This window comes from Erinaceus europaeus, chromosome 17 (assembly GCF_950295315.1).
Source record: "Erinaceus europaeus chromosome 17, mEriEur2.1, whole genome shotgun sequence".
NCBI classification, from domain to species: Eukaryota; Metazoa; Chordata; class Mammalia; order Eulipotyphla; family Erinaceidae; genus Erinaceus; species Erinaceus europaeus.
Window position 1 is genome coordinate 67,497,824 of NC_080178.1, and position 25,048 is coordinate 67,522,871.

Genomic DNA, 25,048 nt, shown 5'->3' on the forward strand with positions numbered 1-25,048 from the left:
CTCCTCTCGGCGGTTCTCCCCCTCCCGCCCCCGCAAGTGGCTGATGAAGGGCGCGGTTTTAGCCCGGGGCAAGCGCGGGGGCCGCGGGGGCGCCGCCTCCCACCCCACGTGGCTCCGAGGCTGTTCTACCGGACGGGGGGTCTTCGTGTATCGAGGACCCTTCTGCGGGTGTAGAGCTCCCATTCAGCCCCACGTCTGGGGTTTCATCAGCCTTAGCTAACCCGCTGCCCCGGGTTGCCCGTCAGGCTGCATCGTCTCTGGTAACTTAACTTTTTTATTTTTTAAGTATTTTAGTTTTGTGTGAGATGCAGAGAAACACCAGAGCACTGCTCAGCTCTAGCTTATGGTGATGCCGGCTGTTGAACCTGGGACTTAGAAGCCTGGGGTGTGAGAGTCTCTTTGCATAAGTATTATGCTATCTTCCCCGCCCTTTATAGTTATTTATTTATTTACTTATTGGATAGAGACAGCTAGAAATCAAGAGGGAAGAGGGTGATAGGGAGACAGAAGGACACCTACGACACTGCTTCACCACTTGGAAAGCTTTTCCCTGGCAGGTGGAGACCGGGGGCTTGAACCCAGGTCCTTGTGCGTTGTGACGTGCAACACCTGCCCCCTCTGGTAACTTTATTCAACTTTTTGAGTGTCTGTAGTGGAGCTGGCAAGCACCCCCTTACTGTGAGCTCCCAGGAGACCAGGTTGCAGCCTGAGAGCTCACTCGGCGCTGCTGTAGCAGGGAGGGTGTCACACCAGCCCGAGTAAACAACACACGCAAAACACAACACAAGGCAGCAAATATTTTATTCTCACTTGCCAATCCTGAGCTGGGTAAGACTACAAAGTTAAGTAGGACAAGGCTTTCAGTCCCTAGGCACTGATGGTTTGGGGAAAGGAAGTAAACAGGTACACTAGCCATTTCAATACTGTGTGGGAGTTACAAAGCTATATATAGGCAGGCAGGACTGTGCAGATACAAGTGAGGAAGAAAAACATCTGCTGCCTACTTCATTGTGTCAAGTACTCTAGCAATCTGATTCCATTTAAATTATTCCCTGGTTACTGTAAGAGGCAAGTTTCAATATCCCCAACTGAACAGATGAGGGAGTGGACCAGAGCGATCACCACACTTGCCCAGACTCTCCAGTTCTATATTTGGACTAAGAACCAACAGGCTTAGTGCCAAAATTCTGATTTCTTTGCCATACCAAGATCAGCGAGCTTCAGGGAGTCAAAAGGTTTCACAAGAGAGCGGGAGATTCTGAAATTATTACCTTAACACTGGAAATCAGCCAGGCCAAAGAGGTAAGGGGGTAATTGTGGTAAGAGTACACCATAATAACTCGGTAGGGTTTAAGGGTATCTAACATTTTGAACAAAAGGAAAAAGGAGGGACACAGAGGAAAGGGTAGTTTATTACTCAGGAACTAATAGCAAGAAAGGGATCAGATTTGTGAGCCATGCTAGAAAGTCCAGTTATCTTTGAAGGACCTTAGTCAAAGAAATGACCTAACGATTTGTGTTTTACTCTGATAGTTTAGGAAAGTGGGGGTAGGAAATAAGGATACTTTTTGCAAGGACCACTTACACTTCAGAAGAGAGAGAATATGGTTCTAATATGGTAGCTAACAGTGATGAAGAAAAGTTGAGTTCTAGAGATACTTGAGGAATATAACTGACAGAACTTGTGTTGGATAAAGTTATATCTAAGAAGTAAAGCAGGTGTCAACGGAAGATTGGGGAGTCTAGGATAACACTTTCATTTTGGGCTTGGCTGGAAGAAGCCTTGTATCACTTAGCAAGTATCACCTATCACTTACTCCCAAGCTCTTGGAACTTTGGTAGTGGGTATAGTATGGAACTATACATTGTAATCTTCTAATTATGTAACCAACGACAGGGAAAAAAAATACCTTTGGGACTGAAACGGAAGGAGACCTTACATCATCATATCTTGCATTTGAATTATCAATCACTGTTGGATAGGCCTGAACTAGTGAAGTGGTGATGAAATGGATGGCAGTGATTGCTTTGTTTCAGGAATAACAGGTAAAGTGAGAAGAGCAAGATTAGAACAGTGGGTGTTCTAATTCATTGAGGAAGCAGAGAAAGATGATATAGGGGGAAGGAAGGAGGAAGAAAGAATGTCAAAAGAAGTTAAGCCGTGGAAGCTAAGAAAGGAGAGAGAGATAGCAGCTATATGCAGAAACCTTAAAGTAACACAGAGACCTTTGTTTCTTAGTGTCAGGGTAGGGGATAAAATCAAGAGCAGAGATATCACTGCACTACACTAAGGAAAAAATATACAGGACACGTGTCTTGTGTACACAAGACAGTGTGGACAGCCCTTTGGGAAAGCTTGGTTGAAAAGGAGGAGTGGTGAGGGACTAGGGCTGGCGAGCAGGGCTCCGAAACAGTACTGGTTATTATAGTATCCACAGAGGAACATGAGGCGGGACCTGGGAGACCTGAGTATGTTGAGGCAGGGTGGGGTGGGGAGTCAAGCACACAGCATTTCAGGCTTGGGGAGATAAACTGTCTGAAGCAGTTAACAGTTAAGGGTTCAGCAGGGCTTCCAACAGTGCAAAATAACGGACCAAACTACCAGCCCAGTCAGGGGTTGATCAGTGTCTTCAACAGCGCTGGAAAGTTGGGTGTTCCCCAGCCAGTCACAGGATCCCACCCAGGGCCAGAGCAGAAACCTTCGCCTTGCACCTCTTCATTCAGACAGGATGCGTGGCAGCCACGGGTTACCTAGGGAGAAGGTGGGCACTGCCTGTTGGTACCAGTACAGGTAGGCTGCATGCTCTAGCCCTGTATTCACATCCCACCAGAGGCTATCCCACCGAAATGGAATTGTTCTGAAGTTTAATTTAGCACTCTCATATTCTTTGGCAATGGTCCACACCCCTCCTGTTCACACTCACGTCAAAGAGTCCTGCCCCACGCTGCTGGTAAAGCCTTGGGTTAAGGAAACCCAGAGGGGGACGGCCACTGAGGATTCTGTGTTCATTTATCAGGGACAGGATCCCCCCAAACACTGGAGTTGAGGCCTGTAAGTAGAGGTTAGGGATTCAGAGTGATTAGATTAAAAGGATCAGAAGTCTCTGAAGAGACAGGGATTTGGACTACGAGATCTTGGAGACAGAGGGTCAGGGTAGTTCCCGTGTGGAAGTTTGGAGCCAGGCTAGTTCTCACCGAAGTGCCGGATACCCATGGAATGGGCATACCGTTGCTGACCACCCAGTAGCCATCAGAAAGGGCTGCTAAATCTGGATAAGCGCGGCCACTGGCATTGAAGTAACTGGATGGTGGCAAGTGGGGACTGGAACTCAGAAACTGGGTTACTGCTTTCTCCTGAAAAGTATCGTTGAGTTGGGTATTAGCTTGTGGCCCATCTAGAAACTTACACTCCCACTCGAGCCCCACAGATACAGACATACCTGGTATGAAGGCCGTGGGAACACATTGCTGAAGCCGCCACCACTGATATAGTCAACAACCTCATTCGTGATGCGGAATGGGTTCTGGAAGGATGTGCCTCCCACAGTGGTGACGTAAGGGCTAAAGGCAGAAGACAACACTCAGATTGTAGGTGATCTAGGGAGATGGCCGGGTATGATCTAGGTCTTGCTGGAGTAGCTGGACTGTATGTGGAATCTGATATTAGGGGTGACTGGAAGGTATTGAGCCCTTGGGACAGCCCAAGGTAGTTGTGCAGACTTTCCCATACAGGACACCCACCTAGGTCTTTCATCAAAATGTCTGGAGACTGAGGAAGAGGAACAGTGGGAGCTGCGTCCTCCTCAGACTTGGGGTCTGAACCACAGAAAGAAGAAGGGAGTGCAGTGATCAGGACAGGGCAGGCACACCTATTATGGTTAAGGCAGAGCTCCCAGATCATGAGGTTTCGGATGAGAAGTTGAGAGTCACAGGTAAGTGGGGGTGGAGGGTACTTACCTGGAGGCAGGGAAGCTGGGACGGAACTGGTGGCTTCCAGAGACAGACCAACACCCAGCCCCACTATCACCTAGGAGAGAGGCCAAGAGTAAAATTGAGATGAACTAGGCTGGGGAGGTAGCATAGTGGTTATGCAAAATGACTTTCACACCTGAGTCTCTAAGGTCCCAGGATAGACCCCCAGCATCACTATAGGCCAGAGCTGAGCAGTGCTCTGGTCTCCCCTCTTTAACTTTGTATATAATTAAAATGAATAAAAACGATTTAAAACAAAGCAAAACTGGGAGTCAGGCGGTAGTGCAGGGGGTTAAGTGCAGGTGGCACAAAGCGCAAGGACCGGCTTAAGGATCCCAGTTCGAGCCCCTGGCTCCCCACCTGCAGGGGGGTCGCTTCACAGGTGGTGAAGCAGGTCTGCAGGTGTCTTGTCATTCTCCCTCTCTGTCTACCCCTCCTCTCTCTATTTCTCTCTGTCTTATTCAACAATGACAACAATAATAGCTATAACAATAAAACAACAAGGGCAACAAAAGGGAATAAATATTAAAAAAACAAAAAAGCAAAAACTGACATTAACCAGTCAGAGTCTGAGGTCTGAATGTCAGAGAGAAAATTCAAGAGTTCATCTAATAGCAAAAGGTCAGAATTTAGTGGTCAGGCCAATGTTCCCTGTTGAGTTTAGATTATAGGTGAAATGCATTCCTGCCTCCTTCCTAATGACTTAGTCCTCAAGTCAGGTTCAGGGGTCACTGTGGGGTCAAAGCTCCCAGGCTGAAAATAATAGAATCAACTTAAATACTCATGGACAGATGGCTGAACTAAGATGCCCTAGGAACAATATTCAATGGGATAATACTGTACAACTAAAAAGATGTTACGGGGCTGGGTGGTGGTGCACCTAGTTGAACACACCTTACAATGCTCAAGGACCCAGATTAAGCCTTTAATCCCCACCTGCAGGAGGAAAGCTTTGTGAGTGGTAAAGCAGTTCTTCTGGTGTCTCTCTCTTTCTTTTCCTCTCTATCTCCCTGTTCCTCTTGATTCTTGGCTGTCTCCATAAATAAATAAAGATAATTTTAAAAAGTCATTACTGTATCATTTGAGTAAAATGGATGAAACTGGAAGTGGTTATGCTAAGTGAAGTAAGAGTTGAAAGACCAGATGTTTTAATACATATGTAGAATACAGATAATTTATAAGGTAATCTAACTTAAAAAAAAAAAAGCCAGGAGTCGGGCTGTAGCACAGCGGGTTAAGCGCAGGTGGCGCAAAGCACAAGAACCGGCGGCATAAGGATCCCGGTTCGAACCCCGGCTCCCCACCTGCAGGGGAGTCGCTTCACAGGCGGTGAAGCAGGTCTGCAGGTGTCTATCTTTCTCTCCTCCTCTCTGTCTTCCCCTCCTCTCTCCACTTTTCTCTGTCCTATCCAACAACGATGACATCAGTAAAAACAACTAACAATAAACAAGGGCAACAAAAAAGGGAAAATAAATTAAAAATATACAAAAAAATAAGCAAAGTGGTTGGGGTTGGGTGGTGGTGCACCTAGTTGAGTGCACATGTTACAACGTGCAAGAACTCAGGTTCAAGCCCCCAGTCCCCACCTGCAGGGGGAAAGCTTTGTGAGTGATGAAGCAGTGCTAGAGATGTCTCTTCTCCCTATTTCCCCTGACCCTCTCAATTTCTGACTGTCTCTATCCAACAAATATAAAGATTAATTTAAAAAATAAAAAAAAAGAGATAGATACATAGGCACCCGCAGCCATGATTCATGGAACTGCAGGGACTTGAACCCAGGCCATTGCATATGATACTGTGTACAGTGAACTGGGAGAGCCACTGCCCAAACCCAACCCCAACCCCTGAAATCTTGTGATGTCGTAAACTGATGCTAAATCTATAATAATAAAAATTACTAACATTTAAAAAAGCTACAGGGGGTAAGGGGTGGTCTAAGTTGTAAGTACCTGAGGCAAAGAGCAGGGTGAGGCCCCGCGTGGCGGCCTTCATGAGCTCAGTGTTGACCCGCTGGATGTAGGTGCTGCTGAGAGAGTCCTCGTCATCTCCATAGCTGATGGTGTGCACGTGTGGCAGCACTGACTGGTTACTGAGCAGCAGGAGCCACTGTAGGAAGGGCTCCTGTGACTCGTGCCGGCCTGGATTGTTATGAGAGGGGACACAAGGCTGTCATGTGAGGGGGTATTCAGCATCTCCTGCCTGCCTAGGGATTCCCCAGAGAAAGTAGAGGTGAACAGCTCCCAGCCGTCTCCCTGCCAGTCAGCCCCTTGGCAGTACCGGAACTGCTGTAAACCCAGGTAGAAATGTTGGCGCCTGCGCTCATCAGGTACTCCACATCCAGACTGGCCTCAATCCCGGCGTGACCCCGGCCCTGCTTCCCGACCACTCGGGCTACCGAAGCCTGGTGAGGAAAACTCTGCCCAAAGATGCGCATAAACTTGGCCAGGTCTGAGTCATGGAAATACTGTTCCAGGAACTGCAGAGAGAAGCAGAGCAGATTTCATGAATCAACTGTCGCAGTGTCAAGGGCCAGGGCAGGGACTATCATCATAGGCTAGGGGGTGAAATCCCAGGGCTCGTCAAGAGAGCAAGCCCCAGGCTTCACATGCCTTGGGGAGACTGTGAGGACCCTGAGACTCTCCCTGAGTGGCTTACCTGTGCACAGGCTTGGCTGTTGTTGGTGGTGCCGGAGCCCACATCTTGTGCTGTCAAGTTGTATCGCTTTCGGATCACGAATGGGGTCACTCCCAGATGCAGGCCAACAGGGCCTACCGCCTGTGGCTTAGGCCGTTGTTTCAGGGATGATGAAATGGGGGGGAAGCGGTGCAGCCCCCCAACTGTGGGGAGGGGTTAATCTTGAGGAGGAGAGCTTTTAGACTCCAACCTGCACGTTAGCACTGGCCCGTTCTCTTCCCCCACCATGCCATATAAACTCGTCCATTCCCCAGCTCTCTTTGCACTGACCTCCACCCTGCCAACTCTCCCATGGATGTTACCAAAGTCCACATGGGGGGCCAAAGCCTTTGGAAGCCGGTAGGGATGAGGGGACCGTAGGACACGGGTCTTGGAAGGTCCTCCCACATAGCGATGAAACTCAGCCCCAGAAAGTAGCAGCTCTGCCTGTCTGGAAGTTAGAGAACAGAGGTCAGAAAGCATCGACCAGACCAGAGCAGGCTGGTGAACCTCACTCGGTGGTTAGCTAGCATCTCACCAGGCATTAGCACTCAAGCACAAGCCCCCCAAAAGCTCTCCACCCCCTCCCACTGGGGTGGCCCCTTTTCCACAAGGAAGTCATTCCTGCTCACCGCACACTTAGCCAGCAAGTTAGGAAGTCCTGTGTGGTCACTGAGTGGCAGCTCCGGGCTCCAGCTGCCAGGAGCCATTTTTGGACCGTGTGGAGGGTCAGTGATGATGGCCGCACCAGCTCAGCCACCTCCTCTAGTGTTAGGTATTTTCCTGCAGGAATTGAGGAGTTTCTTACCTTCATTCACTGCTTTCCCAAATTCCCCCTTTTTGAACCTCAACCAGGACACAATGAAACTGCCCAGGGAACATGGATCAGAGAGGGTCTTCAGGAATGAGTAGGAACTTTCTAGCAAAAAGTTGCGCTATGAAGGTGCAGGCTATACCTGAGGGTCGGGAGGAGTGGAGAGACTGATGTGGATTAACCCTTAAGACCAGTAGGTTGCAAATGCTGCACCACAGCATGCATTGCCATGATTGTGTGTGTGTAGGGGTGGGGGGTGGACAGTTAAGTTTAATCAACTAAAGTTTCCCATTTTGAATATATCTCCACTAAGTTTTCAAAACTCCAAGAGCCACTTAGATGGTAAAATCTAAATTCATGGGAGTTGGGCTGTAACGCAGCGGGCTGGGTTAAGCGCACATGGTGCGAAGCACAAGGATCGGTGTAAGGATCCTGGTTCGAGCCCCCAGCTCCCCACCTGCAGGGGAGTCACTTCACAAGTGGTGAAGCAGGTCTGCAGGTGACTATCTTTCTCTCCCCCTGTCTTCTCCTTCTCTCTCCATTTCTCTCTGTCCTATCCAACAACAATAATAACTACAACAATAAAACAAGTGAAACAAAAAGGAATAAATAAAATTAATTAATTTAAAAAATCTAAATTTGTGGTCCAGGAGGTGGCACAAAGGATAAAGCACTGGACTCTCAAGCAGGAGGTCTCAAGTTCAATCCCTGGCAGCACATGTACTAGAATGATGTCTGGCTCTTTCTCTCTCTCTCTCTCCTCCTATCTTTCTCATTAATAAATAAATAAAATCTTTTTAAAAAATCGAAATTCACTCAGGTCTTTCTACTTGTTGAATTTAAGCTTCCTTAGCAGCATGAATGTTTGGATGGGGCCATGTACACTTGCCCCCTGGGTGAATCTGGGACCAACAACCCTCATGCACACACCACTTTTCCATACTGCCCCCCATGATGGGCTTCAAGCAGTAGAGAGGCCTCTTTAGCTTGACTGTTGGAGCCAAATGTTGTTTTACACTGACTGTGGAGTGATGTGGAAGAAAGAGACTGCAGACCAGCCAGGGGTTTGGACATCAGGCCAGGTGAAAGAATAAGCACTTAAGTTGGTAGCAACAGGGGATGGCCTACTCCAAAGGTTATTCTGGATTTATAACCACAAATGTTAGTGTCTGTACAGAGGATGAAATGGGAGCTGATCTGAGAGTGAAAGAGGGTTTTTAGTTGGTGAGTTCCTATATGGTCTAGGCAGCACTACATTTGTCTGGTGACTGGCAAGCAGAAGAGACAGGAAAGAAAACTAGATTTGATCGCAAGGCATATAAATATATCTATATCTATATATAGACATATATATATTCCAGCACGTGCAATTTTTGCCTGCACAAAAAATGCACCCTGAGTGGTGACCATTCTTTTTTTTTTTTTTTTTTTTGCCTCCAAAGTTATTGCTGGGGCTCAGTGCCGGCACTATGAATCCACTGCTCCTCTTTGCCATTTTTTCCTCTTCTATTTTATTTGATAAGACAGAGAGAAATTGAGAGGGGAGGATGAAATAGAGAGGGAGAGAGAAAGATAGACAACTGCAGACCCGCTACACTGCTACACTGCTTGTGAGGCATACCTGCTGCAGGTGGGGAGTGGGGCTCCAAAGCAGAGCTACTTGAGCGCTGTATGCACTTAAGTTGGTTTGCCAACACCTGGCCCCTCGTCTATTCTCTTTACTTGTTTATTTTCATTATTTTTAGATTGGTAGAGAGAGAAAGAGAAAAGAGAATGAGTGAAAGAGACCACAGCACTGAAGCTTTCCTTTCTTTTTCTTCTTCCTTTTTCTTTCTTTTTGTTACTGTAAATGACCAAGAAAAATTGAGATAGGAGGGAGAGAGAGAGAGGGAAAGAAAAAGACACCTGCAGACTTGCTTCACTGCTTGTGAAGTATCCCCGCTGAGGGCTTAACCCTGATACCTGCTTGGGTCCTTGTGCTTAGTACTATGAGTGCTTAACTGGTTGTGTCACTACCCCAGCCCCCTTCCCCCTCCCCCCAGCTTTCTTCAATACATTGACCATTGGGCTCCAATCTGGGTCAGGCACATGGCAAAGCAGCACACTATCCAAGAGAGCTATTTCGTCAGCTATTATTCTTATTATTGTTATTATCTCTGAGATACAAAAGGAAGAGAGAGAGAGAGAGAGAGAGAGCGAGAGAGAACAAACTGCAGCCTGCTTCACTGCTATCAGAACTTTCACTGCAGGTGGGGATAAGGGGGAGGGGCTTGAGCGGCACTGTAACTTGTACAGTTTACCCTCCAGCCCAGCCTGTGCTCCTAACCACAAACACTTGTAGGTCTCTAGCTAAATGAACTAATATGGAACATTCTAGGGGTTAGAGAATATGTGTTGATCTGGACAGGTTTCAGTTCGCTTTTTTACTCACTCTTTACTGCACTGAGCCCCACTCTGCAAGGGCACCGAAATCCTGGTATTACTTGTATGTCTATGTTCCTCCATTGCATTTCACACCCCGCCCCCCAGCCCCCTCCAGCCCCCAAAAGCACCATAGCGAGGGGAGCCAGGATCCGACACAGTCTGCACCAGCTCCAAGAGTCTCTCCAGGTTCTGCTGTCTCAAGGCAAAGGTGAGACTCAGCTCTTCCTCGGGGTCTGCACGGCCCAGGGACACCCATCCTGGGGGCAGTCTGCAGGGTCAGGGGTCAGGAAGAACATTTGTTAGGATAGGGGTAGGAAAAACCAGCCACAGAAAGACAAAGGTCAGGGAAAGAGAACTCAGGTAGGATTCTAGAAGCAAACAGTTTACAGAAGGTGGATGATTAAGTCTGAAACTCGGAGGGGTGAGTGGATACCAGGAGCTGATAAGGGGGTGAGAAAGGACAGGACCAGGATGGGATATGGACAGGGCACAGGGGAGGGAAGTGGTGTTAAGTCAACTCACGTTCGCTGCTGGTCGGGCTCAGGGCTGTAACTGCATTTGCTGGCGACAGTGAGGGCAGCAAGCCCTAGAAGGCTGCAGGGGCAGCGGTGGGTTTCAGCAGATGCTGGAATGTCATTGTGTTCCCACCCTCCAACATGTATTCCCTTCAGGGTGACCCCCTTCTCCCAGGGCCCCCTAATTTCTCACCACTCTCGGAGTCCCATTCCGCCTTTCTGCAGCTAGACTGTCATGTGATAGATCACATGAGCTCTCTCTAGAGTGCCTTTCTGCTCCTGCTCAACCTCCTAGTACTGGCTCCTCCCCCACCCCCAGGCTTGGTACTAAGTGCAGGGAAATCTGCAATTAGGATTCTCCCTCTGTGGTAGGTCAGAGATTGGGTAAACCCAGGGCTGCCAACGAGTCCAGCCAGGTCACCACAGGGTGTAAGCTATGCTTCAGAGAGAGCTCTGCCCACCTCCAGGGGGGAACCCTTAACGAGTGGTGAAGCAAGTCTTTCTCTCTCCCTATCTTCCTCTCGTCTCTCAATTTCTCTATGTCCTATCCAATAATAATGGAAAAAATGGCCACTAGGAGCAGTGGATTTGCAGTGCCAGCACTGAGCCCCAGCCATAAGCCTAGAGGCAAAGGGGGGGGGGGGGCTGGAGGGTCAGGGAGGTGGCACAGAACAGAGCACAGGACTTAACAAGAGGGAGGTCCTGAACTTGATCCCCAGCCCTGGGTATGCCAGAGGAATGCTCTGGTTTTCCATTTCTTTCTCTCTCTCTCTCTCTCTCTCTTTCTCTCTCCTCTTTTTGCCTTCAGCGTTATTGCTGGGGCTCAGTGCCTGCACCATGAATCCACTCCTCCTGGAGGCCATTCCCCCCCCCCTTTATTTGCCCTTGTTGTTGTAACCTTGTTGTGGTGGTTTTCCATTTCTCTTATTAATAAATACATTTGTTTTAAAAAGGTGTGTGTGTGGGGGGAGCGGGGGTGGTAAGGGTCTGGAGGCCCACAGACTCAGGGTCTTCCCTGTTTCGTGATGTCAGAGAAGTCAGTAAACCTTTTTGATATCAGTTTCTTCATGCAGAATATTGAATCCATTTTTATTTTATTGTTATTTATCTTTTACCACATTACTACTCAGCTCTGACTTATGGTGGTGCCCAGAATTGAACCTGGGACCTTGAAGCCTAACATATGAATTTTTTTTTTTTTTTTGCATAATCATTGTGCTCTCTCCTCAGCCTTGGAGACTTATTTTATTCACTCTGCCTTGGTGCTCTGTCTTGAGGCAGGTTAAAAAAATAAAAGACAGGAGTCAGGCAGTAGCGCAGCAGGCTAATTGCGAAGCTCAAGGACTGGCATAAGGATCCCGGTTCGAGCCCCGGGCTCGCCACCTGCAGGGGGTTTGCTTCACAAGTGGTGAAGCAGGTCTGCAGGTGTTTTTCTCTCCCCTTCTCTGTCTTCCCCTCCTCTCCTTTCCATTACTCCGTCCTATCTAACAACAATGACAGCAATAACAATAATAACTACAACAATAAAAAAGGGCAACAAGAGGGAAAATTTAAAAAATTAAAATAAATAAATAAAAGACAAGTGGTTTTCCTCAGGGATTGGCATGAATACCTATTTATTTTACTGGCTAGGACAGAGAGAAATTGAGAGGGGAGAAGGAAATAGAGCAGGAGAGAGAAAGAGACACCTGCAGAACTGCTTCACCTCTTGGGAATCGATCCCCCTGCAGGTGGGGAACCAGAAGCTTGAACTGGGACCCTTGTGTGGGGCCCTGCGCTTCGTACTATGTGCGCTTGAATGAGTGCACCACTGCCCATCCCCTGCCTGGCCCCGCTGAACATTTACAGGGATAAAGAGGGAAAACTTATGCTAAGAGAACACGATGTAGCAAATACTTAACGGGTGTAAATCTTTATTACAATGTGGGTATAGGGACCAGGAGGTGGTACACCTGGTTAAGCACACACAAGGACCAGGGTTCAAGCCCCTGGTTCCCACCTGCAATGGGGGTGGTGGTGTAAGCTTCACAAGTGGTGAAGCAGGGCTGCAGGTGCCTCCCTATCTCTTTCCCTATTTCCCCCTCCCTTCTCATTTTCTCAGTCTTTATCCAATCATAAAGTCTTTAAAATGTGAACATACAGAGGCCCCAAGGCAATTAAAGAACCGCTTTGGCTGCTCTTGTTCTCACTCCCACTTGCTGTTAAGACCCTGGTCTACCCCCAGTATGTCTCCCTGCCCAGCCTATCCCTCATTGGCTGCCAGTGGTCACCTCCTCCCTGGCCAGCTGTTGAGAGACTGATGACCTCAGGCTAACCGACAATACCATTCCCACCCTCAGTGCCCTAGTCAAGCACCCACCAAGGTGCAGTGTGGGTATATCCATGGCCATGGGCACTGTGGCACTCCAGGAATCAGGCAGAGGCCCCTGTGCCACCAATCATACCCCCATCCTTACACCCCCCAAAACAGCTGGACACTGGATACAAACTGCAGTTTATTAAGGCTCCAGAGTGAGAATTGGCACTTGGTTCTGGGCAGAGGCAGGAGTGTCAAAGGAACCCAAAGGAGCTGGGCCCAAACAGGTGGGAGGGACCTCCCCCATCCTCCTACCCCCAATAAATAAAGTCTCCGCTTCATCTCCGGGTGCTGGCACAGGGTGAGAAGCTCTGGGGAGGACCCAGGCTACCACCTTCTTCATACTTCTCCTCACATAGGACCTAACCACAGCTCAGGGCCCAATAGGACCTCTGCAGTCGGTGCTGGTGCTCTGAGGGGCCAGGGTGAGACATGGGACCTGCCCCCACTGAAGGAGTTTGGCCGGTCGTAGTCCGAGGCTGCCCAGTGCAGGCTCAGACAGGACCTGCGTTGGGGACGCTGAGAGCATCCCAGGTCGGGGCCCAGCCTGGGCCACAGCTAGATGTGCAGCTCTGTGTCATCAGGTGGCTCTAGGCCGGACTCTGCACTGAGTGCTGAGGCTGAGGGGCCTTGGGCCACCCCGAATGGTGAGACAACAGGAGATCGAGCGGCCAGAGGAGACAATGAGGGCGAGAAGCTGGGGGACATGGCAGCCGAGGACAGGGAGCCTTCATGGCTGATGGGGGAGCGGTGAGAAGCTGGTGGGAAAATGGCCCGGGTGATAGCTGTGCTTGCTGGCTTAGGGGGCACAGACTTGGCTCCTGGGTGGGCCACGGCAGTGATGAGGGGTGGTGGGTCGATACGGGGAGCCGGGGGGCACGGCCGAGCTTCATCTTTGAGCCGGGCGATCTCTGTGAAGACGCTGGCCAGTGGCTGGAACTGAGGGCACCAGCTCAGAAGGTAGTCCCAGTTATAGCTGCCTCGGAGCTCCTCCTCACCTGCCACAATGGCTGTCAACGCACCTGCCACGCACGGCTTGCCATCTGCTGGGAAGCCATAGTCCCCAGCCGGTGCGGGGCTCAGGCCACAGCCCCCTAGGAAGGCTGTGGCCGTGGCTGGGGGGCCTTCTTCTCGGTACAGAGTGGCTCCCGCACCTGGCAGCAGCAGCCCCGTCTTGCGGCCCTTATACCAGGTGTCAGGGGCAGGCGGCTCACAGGATGTGTCACTCAGTCCGTCTGCATCCTGCTGGATGCCTGAATCGGGACCACGGGCAGTCAGAGAGGAGGCCACGCTGGCCACACGGGGGAATTCGTTGATCATACGTATCTCATCGTCCTCAGCAGCCTCTGCTGAGCCTCGGCCACTTGAGTGGGAAGGGTCCAGGGAGCCACCACGGGGGTAGGGTCCTCCAGCTCCTGGCCCGCCATAGCTGGGGAGAGTCTGGTGATACAGGTGCTCAGAGGGTGGTGGGCTGGGTGGCTCTCGGCCCAGCTTCTGTAGGGTTCCACTGGCCAGGGGTGCAGCCTGTGACATTGGGCCAGGTGCTGCTTCAGCCTTGCGGCTGCGAGCCCGCACCAGCCCAAGGACCAGGGCTGCCAGTGCAAGCACCACCACAACTCCCAGGGAGGCTGCCACAGCTCCCACTAGTAGCAGGTTAAGGTCAGGTGCCAGGCCTAGCGCCGTGTGGGTGATATCCACAGTCACAGGCACTGTGGCACTTCGGGAACCAGGCAGAGGCCCCCTTGCCACCACCTCCAGTTTCAGCTCCCGTGGTGCCTCACGCCGGGTCCGGCCCCCACCTTCTGAGGTGCCTGTTCCACTGCCTGGTGCCTGGCTGTCCACCCGCAGGTATATGGCACCTGTAGTCTGGTTGATCCCAAAATAGGGGGAAGAAGTGGCAAGGGAGTAGAGCACCAGGCCGTCAGCCCCACTATCCTCATCTGTGGCCTGCACATGACCCAGACTATGGCCACGTCGGGCACCTTCTGGCACCTGGAAGTGGAAAGCTGGAGCCAGGAACACTGGGTCATACTCGTCCTCACCAATCACGAGCACTGACACGGTGACGGAGGCTGAGAGATTCCCAGCATCAGCAGCACCGACCAGTAGCTGGAAGCTTCCTGTGTGCTCATAGTCAAAGGACACTCGAGCCCGCAACTCTCCTGTTGAACTGTTGAGTGCAAATGCCTCCCGGCCGTCAGGCCCCAGTCCTGCCTCCAACAGGCTGTAGCGGAGTCTCCCAAAAGCCCCAGCATCCCTGTCAATTGCGTGCAGCGTGGTCACAAGAGTGCCCGGAGGCTGGTTCTCTGCCAGGCTGGTGCTGAGCAAGCTTAGCGGGAAGGCTGGGCCATGGTCATTCACATCCTGGACTTCGATTGTCACTGGGGCTAGAGTAAAGTGTGCCCCTGCAGGGTCGGCAGCCTGCACTACAAGCCGATGTCGAGCCTGGGTCTCACAGTCCAAAGGTCGGACTAGCCGCAGGGCGCCTGAACTCTCGTTCAGCTCAAAGAGTCCTGCAGGGTCACCTGAGCTAAGTGTGAAGTGAATGAGGCCATGAGGGTCCAGGTCAGCGTCAGAGGCCTCCACGTGCAGCAGCTCGGCTCCCACAGGCGTGTCCTCAGGTATCACCACATGGTAGGCTGCTTGGGTGAAGACAGGTGGGTTGTCATTGACATCCAGCACAGTGACTGTGACTGGTACGGCTGAGCTTCGAGGAGGCTGCCCCCGGTCAGCTGCAGCCACGGTTAAGTTGTACTGAGTTAGGATTTCAAAGTCCAGAGGTTCAAGCAGTACCAGGCAGCCCAGGGCCCGAGGGCCTAGCCCATCACCCTCCCCAGCTTCAGCCAGCCGGGGTTCCAGGTGGAAGACTCGGCCTCGGTTGCCACTGACGATGCTGTAGTCCACAGTGGCGTGAGTGCGGCTCCCGTCTGCATCTGTGGCTTCCAGGGTGAGAAGAGTAGAACCAGGGGGCAAGTCCTCAGCCACGGACACACGGTAGTGTGGCAAGGTGAAGCTCGGGGCATGGTCGTTCTGGTCCTGCAGCTGCACGTGCACAGTGGCCCGTGCTGCCCGGCCCGGTATCCCCTGATCTCGAGCTTCCAGCACCACATCCACCACTCCTGGCCCCTCCTGGCTTAAGGCCTCAGCGTCCATTGTCGTGAACAAGGTTCCTGAGATGAGGTCAGAGAGAAACGTGTTTTCAGTGGAGACCAAGGAGTGAGCATTCAAGTGGCCCAGGAAACTACTTGAGAATGAAGATTTTAGAGGACGGCCTGCGTACTGGGGGATTAGGGCTGCTCTCCAGGGCTCTGGGAATGGTTTCCAGACAGTCATAACAAGGATTAAAAAAAAGATGGGGGAGGGCTGTCTCAGGGATCCAGGAGTTAAAAAGAGTTCAGACAAGAAACCCTAGGAATGGGATGGAGGTAGACTGCATCATGGTTATGCAAAGAGATTCTCAAGCCTGAGGCTCTAAAGTTCCAGGTTCAAACCTGCACAACACCATAAACCACAGCTGAGCAGTGCTCTGGCAAAAAAAAGGAAGAAATCCTAGGAATGAAATTAGAATAAAGCCCAACACAGAAATGGAATCAGATCCCAGGAAGGACATACCATTGTTGGGGTCAACACTGAATCCTTCAACAGGGGAAGCCAGGTGGTAGGAGATGTGGCCGTTGGCACCTGAGTCCCGGTCAGTGGCAGAGACAGAGAGAATGGCACTGCCTGGGGGTGTATGCTCCAGCAGCGTCACCTGAGGTTTGAGGACAAATATTTACAGCTAAGTTTCTTAGCTGCTGGCTCAGCCCAGGTTCTAGGGATTGGTCGCAGGAGACCTGCTTAGCTCCTACTTACAGCTTATACTCATTAGAATTTGAATTTCCCACTTCCCTCCATTTTCGGCCACAGGATATAGAACACAGATACAGTTCCTAGGACTTGAGAGGCTGGTTTGAGTTGGGACCCTCTTGTTCCCAGAACTCCATCCTCAGGCCAGATCCAATAGCCAGCCTATTTCATGAACTTCTAGCCTTGCCACTTCTTTTTAATGGGAACAACCCTGGGCCCAGGTGTCGAGTCATCCAGGGGCACTGGTACCTGGTAGAGGCTCTGTGAGAAGATGGGTGCATTGTCATTGACGTCCTCCACCAGCACTGTGAGGTTGGCATGCCCTTGATGAGGCCCGTCATGTGCCAGCAGCTGCAACTCATAGCGGTCATGCTGCTCAAAGTCCAGAGGGCCAGTGAGGGAGAGGCGGCCTCCATAGCGGCCTATACTGAAGGGGTCCTGGGGACCAGAGGGGTTCAGCACATACCACAGCACTGGTCCTGAGTCTACATCATTGCCTGTCACCTGTGCAATTTCTGAGCCCAAGAGTGCATCTGTAATACACGGGACAAGAGTGTCTGGCAGGGTCCCAGACACCCTGGAAGCCCCAGTTTGGGGAACAGAATTACCCACAAGCCTCTTGTACGTCTCACTTAACTCATCCCTCACCTTCGGTCACTCGGAGCTCCCAGGGCTGGGGGATGGTGGGGCGATTGTCATTGGTGTCGATGACCATCACCATCAGGGTTGCCGAGCCTATCAGGGCTGGGTTTCCTCTATCTGTGGCCATCAGGACCAGCCTGGACACAAAGCATAATCAGGGTATGGGTTCTGGGGATACGGGAGAGCCCTGGGCAGGGCTAGGAAAGATAGCCTGATGATCAGAGGGGCTTGAGGTGTGCTAGAGGGAGGAAAGGGGGTTAAGGGGGTTGAAACTGTATGGACCCAGGATGAGGTCTTGGGAGGGGGATCTCTAGAGCTAGGTCTCACCGTGTTTCAGCCCAGATCTCTCGGTCCAGGATGGCTGTGGTGGTGATCATGCCTGTGGATGGGTCTACATGGAACAGTCCCCTTGCTGGTTGGGATGCAGTTAGACTATAGGAGATATGCCCACTGGGGCCCTGATCCAGGTCGTCGGCTTCCACCTGGGGAGAGGAAGCGGCTGCTGGTACTGACTTGGCCACAGCAAAGTTTGACCAGCTCCTGAACCCCACTTCTCATCACCCCCCCCCCCCCCACACACACACACCTGCAGCAGAGGCCCCTCCAAGGGCCTGGACTCAGGCAGGAAAGCAACATAGTGGGGCTGCAGGAAGCGAGGCACATTGTCGTTGGCATCTTGCAGGGTTAGGGTCAGCACAGAGAAGGCGAAGGCTCCTGCACTCTCAGCCTGCAGCACCAGCCTCAGTCGGGGGCCTGCTTCAAAGTCCAGCCCCTCTGCCGAGTGAACTGTGATGGCACCTAGGGGGAGGGATAGAGGCCAGAGATGTCACTGACACTCTTTCTCTCTGAAGTTCTTTACTCAGGGGCAGCCCCCCGACACCCAATCTCTCCCCCAGGAGTCTGTCCCTTTCCAGAGTCCTCTATTTCTGCCTCTTACCTGTACTAGGCTGGATGGAGAATGTCCCTTTCTCGTTCCCACTGAGGATGCTGTAAGTGATTGGTCCATTTGAGCCCCCGGCATGGACAGCCTTAGGGGAGACAACAGGAGTTCCTGCAAAGAGGTCAGTATTGGTTAGACTGTGACTACTGGACTGGGAGAAGCAGAGAGATCATTGTATTGAGTAGCCCATATCCACTGAGGGATACAAAGCTCCAAGACATGGTTGAGGACGCACCTGGGGGTGCATTCTCACGAAGCACAGTTTCACTACTAGTCCGGGGAAAGCGAGGTCCACGCTCTGCTTCTCCCTGCAGCCCAACAATTATCACACCGGTGGAAGAGCGAGCTGGACGGCCGAGGTCTGTGGCCACGATGAAGAGGATACGATCCTGGGGGGCTAGAGCTACAGGGGAGCGGGTCATACGGATTTCTCCTGTGTAAGAGTCCACAGTGGTGCCAGGGGGGGGTGTGCCTGCCAGACGGTACAGGATGGAGGCGTTGGCACCAGCATCACGGTCTTCGGCTCGCAGAGTGGCCAGAGGCAGGATTGGCCTGCTAAAACTAGGAACTGTGCGGGGCAGGCGCAGTCGCAGGGGACTGGTGGGGAAGATGGGAGCGTTGTCATTGACATCACGCACTGTGATGGTGACAGGCACTGTGGAGCTCAGAGGCCCGGCAGCCGCCCCGTCCACTGCACTCACAGGAAAGGCATAGCTGGGACACTGCTCTCTGTCTAGGACAGTGGCTGTGCGCAACTCGCCAGAGCTGGGCTCCAGCAGGAAGGCTCCTCCTGCACCTGCACCCAGGTAGTAGGTCACACGGCCGTTGGCCCCAGCATCGGGGTCATGAGCTTGGAGCTGTAGCAGCAGTGTCCCTGCAGGCACGTCCTCAGGCACTTCCACAGAGTAGGCAGGCACAGGAAAGGCTGGGGCATGGTCATTGGCATCCAGGACTGCCACCGTCACAAGCAGAGTGGCACTGAGAGCTGGCTGACCTCCATCTCGGGCCTCTATTTGCAGCTGGAATGCTGGCTCCACCTCTCGGTCTAGTGGCCTCATGGTGCCAAATTCCCCAGAAACTAGATCCAGAACAAATGCTCCTGACGGGTCCCCATCTGTAGAGAAGATACACACGTCAGCCCAGGCGAGTGGGATGTCTTATAGGAAACAACAAAGAGTGGGGCTGGAGGGGAGGAGAAAGTGGGAGAAGTGCAGGAAAAGAGGAGGTAAAGAAGGGTTCTGTGAAGCAACTTGTTCTCAGTATGGTGTGAGGAATTCTAAGGAATTCCCCAAAAGCCATTGAGAGAACACATAAGATCAGTTCTGACTTTATGGCAACACTAAAGCGTTAATTGCTCTTTACATTCTCATTATTTCATAACTATATTGTCTGGTCACTTGGACGGTTAATGGAACGTAAACTTGTGTACTTATACTTTCTAAAATATAGGTAGACAGCTGAGGACATATACATGTATCTGCAGAGATTGTTTACACTGACTCACCTTTGTATCTTACAATCTTTGTTTTTTTTTTAAGTTTTTTTTTAATATTATTTACTCCCTTTTGTTGCCCTTGTTTTATTGTTGTTGTTGATGTCGTCATTGTTAGATAGGACAGAAATGGAGAGAGCAGAGGAAGACAGAGGGGGAGAGAAAGCTAGACACTTGCAAACTCGCTTCACCGCTTGTGAAGCGACTCCCCTGCAGGTGGGGAGCTGGGGGCTCGAACCAGGATCCTTATGCCAGTCCTTGTGCTTTGCACCACCTGCACTTAACCCTCTGCGTTAATGTCCAACTCCCACAATCTTTTTTTTTTTTTTTTTAATTAATGAGAAAGAGAGGAGGAGGAGAGAGAGAGAAAGAATCAGACATCACTCCAGTACATGTACTGCCGGGGATTGAACTCAGGACCTCCTGTTTGAGAGACTAATGCTTTATCCACTGTGCCACCTCCCGGACCACTATCTTACAATCTTTGCAACTTCACTATTCTATAATGATTTGGAATTCTAGCATTCTGCTGTGCTTATACAGGAATATGGTAAGCAATTACTTATTTTTTTGTACAGTATATATTGCAATTGTATGGTTTGCAATGATGTTTTAGCTTTTATCATCTATAATATCTAACACAATAAATACTGGCATATTGGGGCCAGGTGGTGGTGTATCTAGTTAAGTGCACTTATTACCATGCACAAGGACCTGGGTTCAAGTCACTGGTCCCTAACTGCAGAGGGAAAGCTTCACAAGTGGTGAAGCAGTGCTGCAGGTGTCTCTCTGATTCTCTGTTTCTCACTCCCCTCACCCTCCTCTCAATTTCCCCCTGTTCTATCAAATAAAAAATAAAGTTTAAGCGCGATAATGCTATTGTGTTACATGCTATATCAAACACTGAATGTGTAAAGAAAGACTTAAGGGTTCTAAAAACTACAAGTGCTAAGAAAGCCTGGGACCAAAAAGTTTTAGGACGAGTTTATCTCTATATGGAGATATGAAAAAGAATAAGGAGAAGAAAACAGGAGTACAGGGGGCTGGGAAGGTTCACAAAGAGACACTCAGAGACACAGACATAAATGCGTGAGAGCAAGTGGGGAAAATAAAAGGGGGGAAAACAGACCCGAAACATTTGCTAGAAGTCAACAAGGTATAAGTTCTGGGCAAGTAAACGGGCAAAGAGGTCTTACCCAGGATTCGGTACTGTAGCTGCCCATTGGCTCCTACATCTGGGTCAGAGGCTCGAAGTGTAGTAAGCATCTGGGGGTCTTGGCCCTCAGGAACCTCCAAGGAGAGGTGGGTACTCCCAAAAGTTGGGGCGTGATCATTCTCATCCTCTACAGCCACTCGCACTGTGACATGGGTTAAGAGTGGGGGTGAGCCCCTATCTCGGGCATACACTGTGGGAAAGCAAAACAGAGAAGTATGATAAAACACGTGTCGCCTGTCCCCCTGCTCTGGAGAGACCCATCCCACTGGGTGTTCTCACACATTCACCGGGTCACAAAGCAGAAAAGGTTCATCTTGCCACACCCCATAAACACACACAAATGTGCATATGTCAGAAGATGTGTTTTCTTCTCACCTTCTATGTTTGGCTCATACAAATAGTAGATTTGTGTGATGTGTCAGAAAAAACACTAAATGAGGTCCGAGCTCTGCCACTTCGAACATGTGTTACTTTGAATATTCCACTTCATTTTTTTGGCCTATACTATCAATAAGGGGTTCTGTGAAATGGCTAAAGTATAATCTGAGTGAAATGTGTGTTACACATTTAAAAGTTTTTGCCACTATTACACTTTGCCAAACCCTACTGGATCCCCAATGAATAAAAAAAATGATAAAGTATGTGGTAATAGGTGGGAGGTATCAGAAGGTAATGCGGGGGCTGGCAGGCAGTGGTGCCCTTTTTTTTAATAGATTTAAAAAAAATTATATTTATTTTCCGGGATCCTTAAGCCAAGTGCGCTTGACCCCGTTGTGCGCCCCCCCCTCCCCGTGGTGCACTTTCTTGAGCCCACACTACCAAGCACGAGGACCTGCATTTGAGCCCCTGCTATCCACCTGCAGGGGGATGCTTCATGACTGGTGAAGCAGGTCTGCAGGTGCCTTTCTCTCTCTCCCCTCCTGTCTCTCAATTTCTCTGTCCTAGCCAATAAAATAGAGGGAAAAGAAAGAAAAAGAAAAAAGATTGCTGGGGACTACGCAAGCACCCGTGCAAGGAACCCAGTTAGAGCCACAGCTCCCCACCTGCGGGGTGTGTGTGTGTGTGTGTGTGTGTGTGTGTGTGGCTTCACACCTATTTCACCACTTTCTTTCTTTCTTTGTTCTTATCTTCCCCTCCCCTCTCAATTTCTGTTCTATCCCCCCCCCAAAAGGGGGGGGAATGGCCACAGGAACAGTGGATTCATAGTGCAGCCACTGAACCCCAAAGATAACCCTGGAGGCAAAGAAAAAAATGAAAGAGAAATTGCTGCCAGGAGCAGTAGATTTGTTATGCTTGCAGGGAGCACCTGCGATAACTCTGGTAGCAAGACAAACAAAAACTTTTCTATCTATCTATCTGTCATTAAAACCATTACATATATAAATGTGTGTGTAAGACGGGAGTTGTGCAGTGAAACTATGGTATTTACAACACTTCAGGCTTTCGAGTTCCTGTTAATGTGCACCTGTCAGGTTGATCTCTTCCTGCTCTTCCCGATCCAGGGCCTGAAGGGTTGTGAGAACTCCGGTGTCTGGGTCCAGAGAGAAGCTTTCACCAGTGACGCCCCCGTAAGTTACTTGCCCGCTGGCCCCTGGGCAGAGAGGGACAGCAGAGGTTAAGTGCAAATGAGTATTTTTCTTCTTTTTTTGGCCTTTTTAAAGACAGAGACTCCACAGCACGGGCTAAGTGCACAACATGCACCGGGCTTCCTCGGTGCGCAGTGGGCGCGGCGCTCAAACCCCGGCAGCGCACGCACCACCCGGGTGAGCTGTTTCCTGGCCCGGCAAGGGCAGCGCTCTCGCATCTCGCATCTCGCATCTCGGTGAATGAAACCTGTCCTGCCCGCAGCGCCACGGCCGCAGGTCTTACCCAGGTCGGCATCGGTGGCCTGAAGCGTGAGCAGAGACGTGCCGGGCGGGCTGTTCTCTCGCAGGAGGACGCTGTACTCTTGCTGCTGGAAGGCGGGCGCCTCGTCGTTGACATCCGCCACGCTGACCGTCAGGAGCTGGGTGGCCGAGCGCGGCGGGGACCCGTGGTCCGAGGCCACCACGGTCAGCAGGTGCTCGGCTCGCTGCTCGCGGTCCAGGGGCCGCACCACGGACAGCGCTCCTGGGTGCGCAGCAGGGCTGTTTGGACGGGACCCCCGCCCCCCGCCCCCCGCGCACACCCGCGGACCTCCATGCCAGCCCCCGCCCGCCCGCCCGCCCGCCCGCGCCCCGACAGCCCCTCACCGGAGCTGGCGTGCAGCCGAAAGTGGCCGTCCCCGCCCGCCGCCAGGCGGTAGCTCACGCGCGCAGCCTCGCCCACGTCGGGGTCTCGCGCGACCACGTGCAGCGCCGCGCGCCCGGGCGGCTGGTCCTCAGGGAGGCGCACGCGCGAGGGTGACGCGAAGACCGGCGCGTTGTCGTTCTCGTCGGTGACGAAGACGCGCGCCGAGACGCGGGCCGCGCGCCGCCGACTGGCATTGGTGGGCCGGTCGGCGGCCTCCACGAGCAGCAAGAGCGCGGGCGTGGTCTCGCGGTCCAGCCCCCCGGGTGCGCTCAGCGCCCCCGTGCGCGCGTCCAGGCGGAGCGCAGGCGCCGGCGGCTCCTGACGCAGCAGGCGGTAGCGCACGTCGCTGTTGGGACCCGGGCCGTCGGCGTCTGACGCGCGGAACGTGTAGAGCGCGGCGCCCGGCTCGGGGTTCTCGGGCAGGGCCAATGCCAGCGGGTCTCGCGCGAAGGCCGGCGCGTGCTCGTTCTCGTCCTGCACGCGCACCTGCACGCGCAGCAGCCGCGCGCCCGCGCCGCCCGGACCCTCCGCGCGCACCGTGAGCGCGCGCCACACCGGGCCCGCCTCGAAGTCCAGCGGCCGCGCCAGGTACAGGCGCCCCGAGGCCGAGTCCAGCGCGAAGGTGCCTTCGGGGTCGACGCCGCCCACCAGCGTGTAGGTGAGTGGGTCCGCCGCCGCCGCCGCCGCCGCCGGTTCTGGCAGCGCCACCGAGCCCAGCAGCGAGCCGGGCTGCAGCCCTTCCGCCGCCGTCACCGTCAGCACCACGGGCGGCACCGTGGCGGCGGCGGCGGCGTCACCGTCCGCCTCTGAAGGCCCCGGCGGCGGCGTTTCCGCAGAGCGGGCTGCAGGGAGCACCTGGCGTGCACGGGGAGGGGGGGAGGGGCGGTCAGGTGGAATCGCTTAAAAGGGGAGCTGGACGTGCCGGCCAGGCCAGAAAGGGACCTGTCATGGCGGACCTGGGGGGGCTCCCGTCACACCGGCCGGCGGCGGGGAAGGCCCGTCCTACCTGCACCAGCAGCTGAAGGCTGGAGCTCCGAGGGGGGGTGCCTTGGTCGTGAGCGCTCAGGCTCAGAGAATAGTGGGGGCGCTCTGCTCGGATCAGGGGCGCGGCCGTGAGCAGCTCCCCCGAGTGAGGGTGCAGAGAGAAGAGCTCCGCGCCGGGGCCTGGAAGCAAGACGGCACGGCACGGGGTGAGGGCGCGGACGCCAGGGCCCTGCGGGTCGCCCAGGCCAGCCACCGCCCACGTGTCACATCCTCCTCCCCACCGGGTACCGGTCAGAGTGTACAGTACGGTCCCGTTCTCCCCCTCATCTGGGTCTTTCGCCTGCAGAGTCGTCACCAGTGTTCCTGGAGGCGCACGATCAGGCACCTGTGGGAAGAAACAACTTGCCTAGAGTCGCCTTTTTCCTGTTCTTGACACAGCTTAGGAGTGACGACTTCTCACGTGTGCCGGCAAACCTCCGTCCCCCTTTTTGGCTGATCTAAGAGGTCTTCTTTCTTTCCTTCCTTCTTTCTTTCTTTCTTTCTTTCTTTCTCTCCCTCTCTCTCTCTCTCTCTCTCTCTCTCTCCCTCTCTTTCTTTCTTTCTTCCCCACCAGGGTTATCACTGGGACTCTGTGCTGGCTCTACAGATCCACTGCACCTAGCGGCCACGCCCTCCCCATTTTATTGGATAGACACAGAGAGAAATTGAGAGGGGAGGGAGAGATAGAGTGGGAGAGAGCAAGAGAGACACCTGCATACCTGTTTCCCTGCTTGTGAAGCGCTGCCCCTGCAAGTGGGGAGTAGGGACTGAAGCCTGGATCCTTGAGCAGGTCCTTGTGCTTTGTACTATGTGCGCTTAACGGAGTGCACCACTGCTGGCCTCCTCCAAGAGGCAGCCTTTCTT

General features: G+C 52.4%; 2 protein-coding genes across 2 annotated transcripts in view; both read right to left on the reverse strand.

The window, feature by feature from the left end:
• Positions 1-1,392: 1,392 nt before the first annotated feature.
• Positions 1,393-10,690, reverse strand: TPP1 (tripeptidyl peptidase 1). Its single transcript, XM_007527745.3, has 13 exons — positions 10,592-10,690; positions 10,406-10,477; positions 10,012-10,151; positions 7,278-7,428; positions 6,969-7,096; positions 6,628-6,809; positions 6,250-6,448; positions 5,922-6,110; positions 3,958-4,027; positions 3,441-3,561; positions 3,196-3,354; positions 2,925-3,050; positions 1,393-2,751 (listed from the first exon to the last, which is right to left on the reverse strand). Exons 1-13 carry the CDS (start codon positions 10,606-10,608, stop codon positions 2,611-2,613), a joined length of 1,695 nt encoding a protein of 564 aa, XP_007527807.1. The 5' UTR covers positions 10,609-10,690; the 3' UTR covers positions 1,393-2,610.
• A 2,190-nt stretch (positions 10,691-12,880) lies between these two features.
• The window catches only part of DCHS1 (dachsous cadherin-related 1), a 40,624-nt gene continuing 28,456 nt past the window's right edge, over positions 12,881-25,048 (reverse strand). Inside the window, exons 8-21 of the mRNA XM_060176963.1 lie at positions 24,434-24,530; positions 24,168-24,325; positions 23,122-24,016; positions 22,760-22,999; positions 22,356-22,481; positions 20,871-21,080; positions 18,418-19,296; positions 18,180-18,293; positions 17,829-18,040; positions 17,570-17,724; positions 17,249-17,379; positions 16,850-17,133; positions 16,367-16,505; positions 12,881-15,924 (exon numbers count right to left, since the gene is read on the reverse strand). Of these exons, the coding sequence (XP_060032946.1) occupies positions 13,313-15,924; positions 16,367-16,505; positions 16,850-17,133; positions 17,249-17,379; positions 17,570-17,724; positions 17,829-18,040; positions 18,180-18,293; positions 18,418-19,296; positions 20,871-21,080; positions 22,356-22,481; positions 22,760-22,999; positions 23,122-24,016; positions 24,168-24,325; positions 24,434-24,530 (6,252 nt within the window). The 3' untranslated portion in view covers positions 12,881-13,312. The remainder of the gene's footprint in view (positions 15,925-16,366; positions 16,506-16,849; positions 17,134-17,248; positions 17,380-17,569; positions 17,725-17,828; positions 18,041-18,179; positions 18,294-18,417; positions 19,297-20,870; positions 21,081-22,355; positions 22,482-22,759; positions 23,000-23,121; positions 24,017-24,167; positions 24,326-24,433; positions 24,531-25,048) is intronic.

Coding starts and splice junctions, on each gene's coding strand:
- TPP1 (XM_007527745.3), bottom strand. Junction 10,152..10,405: donor GAGCCCGACCAGCAGCGAAC/GTGAGTTGACTT, acceptor CTGACCCTGCAG/ACTGCCCCCAGGATGGGTGT. Junction 6,810..6,968: donor GGCCCCCCATGTGGACTTTG/GTAACATCCATG, acceptor CCCTCCCCACAG/TTGGGGGGCTGCACCGCTTC.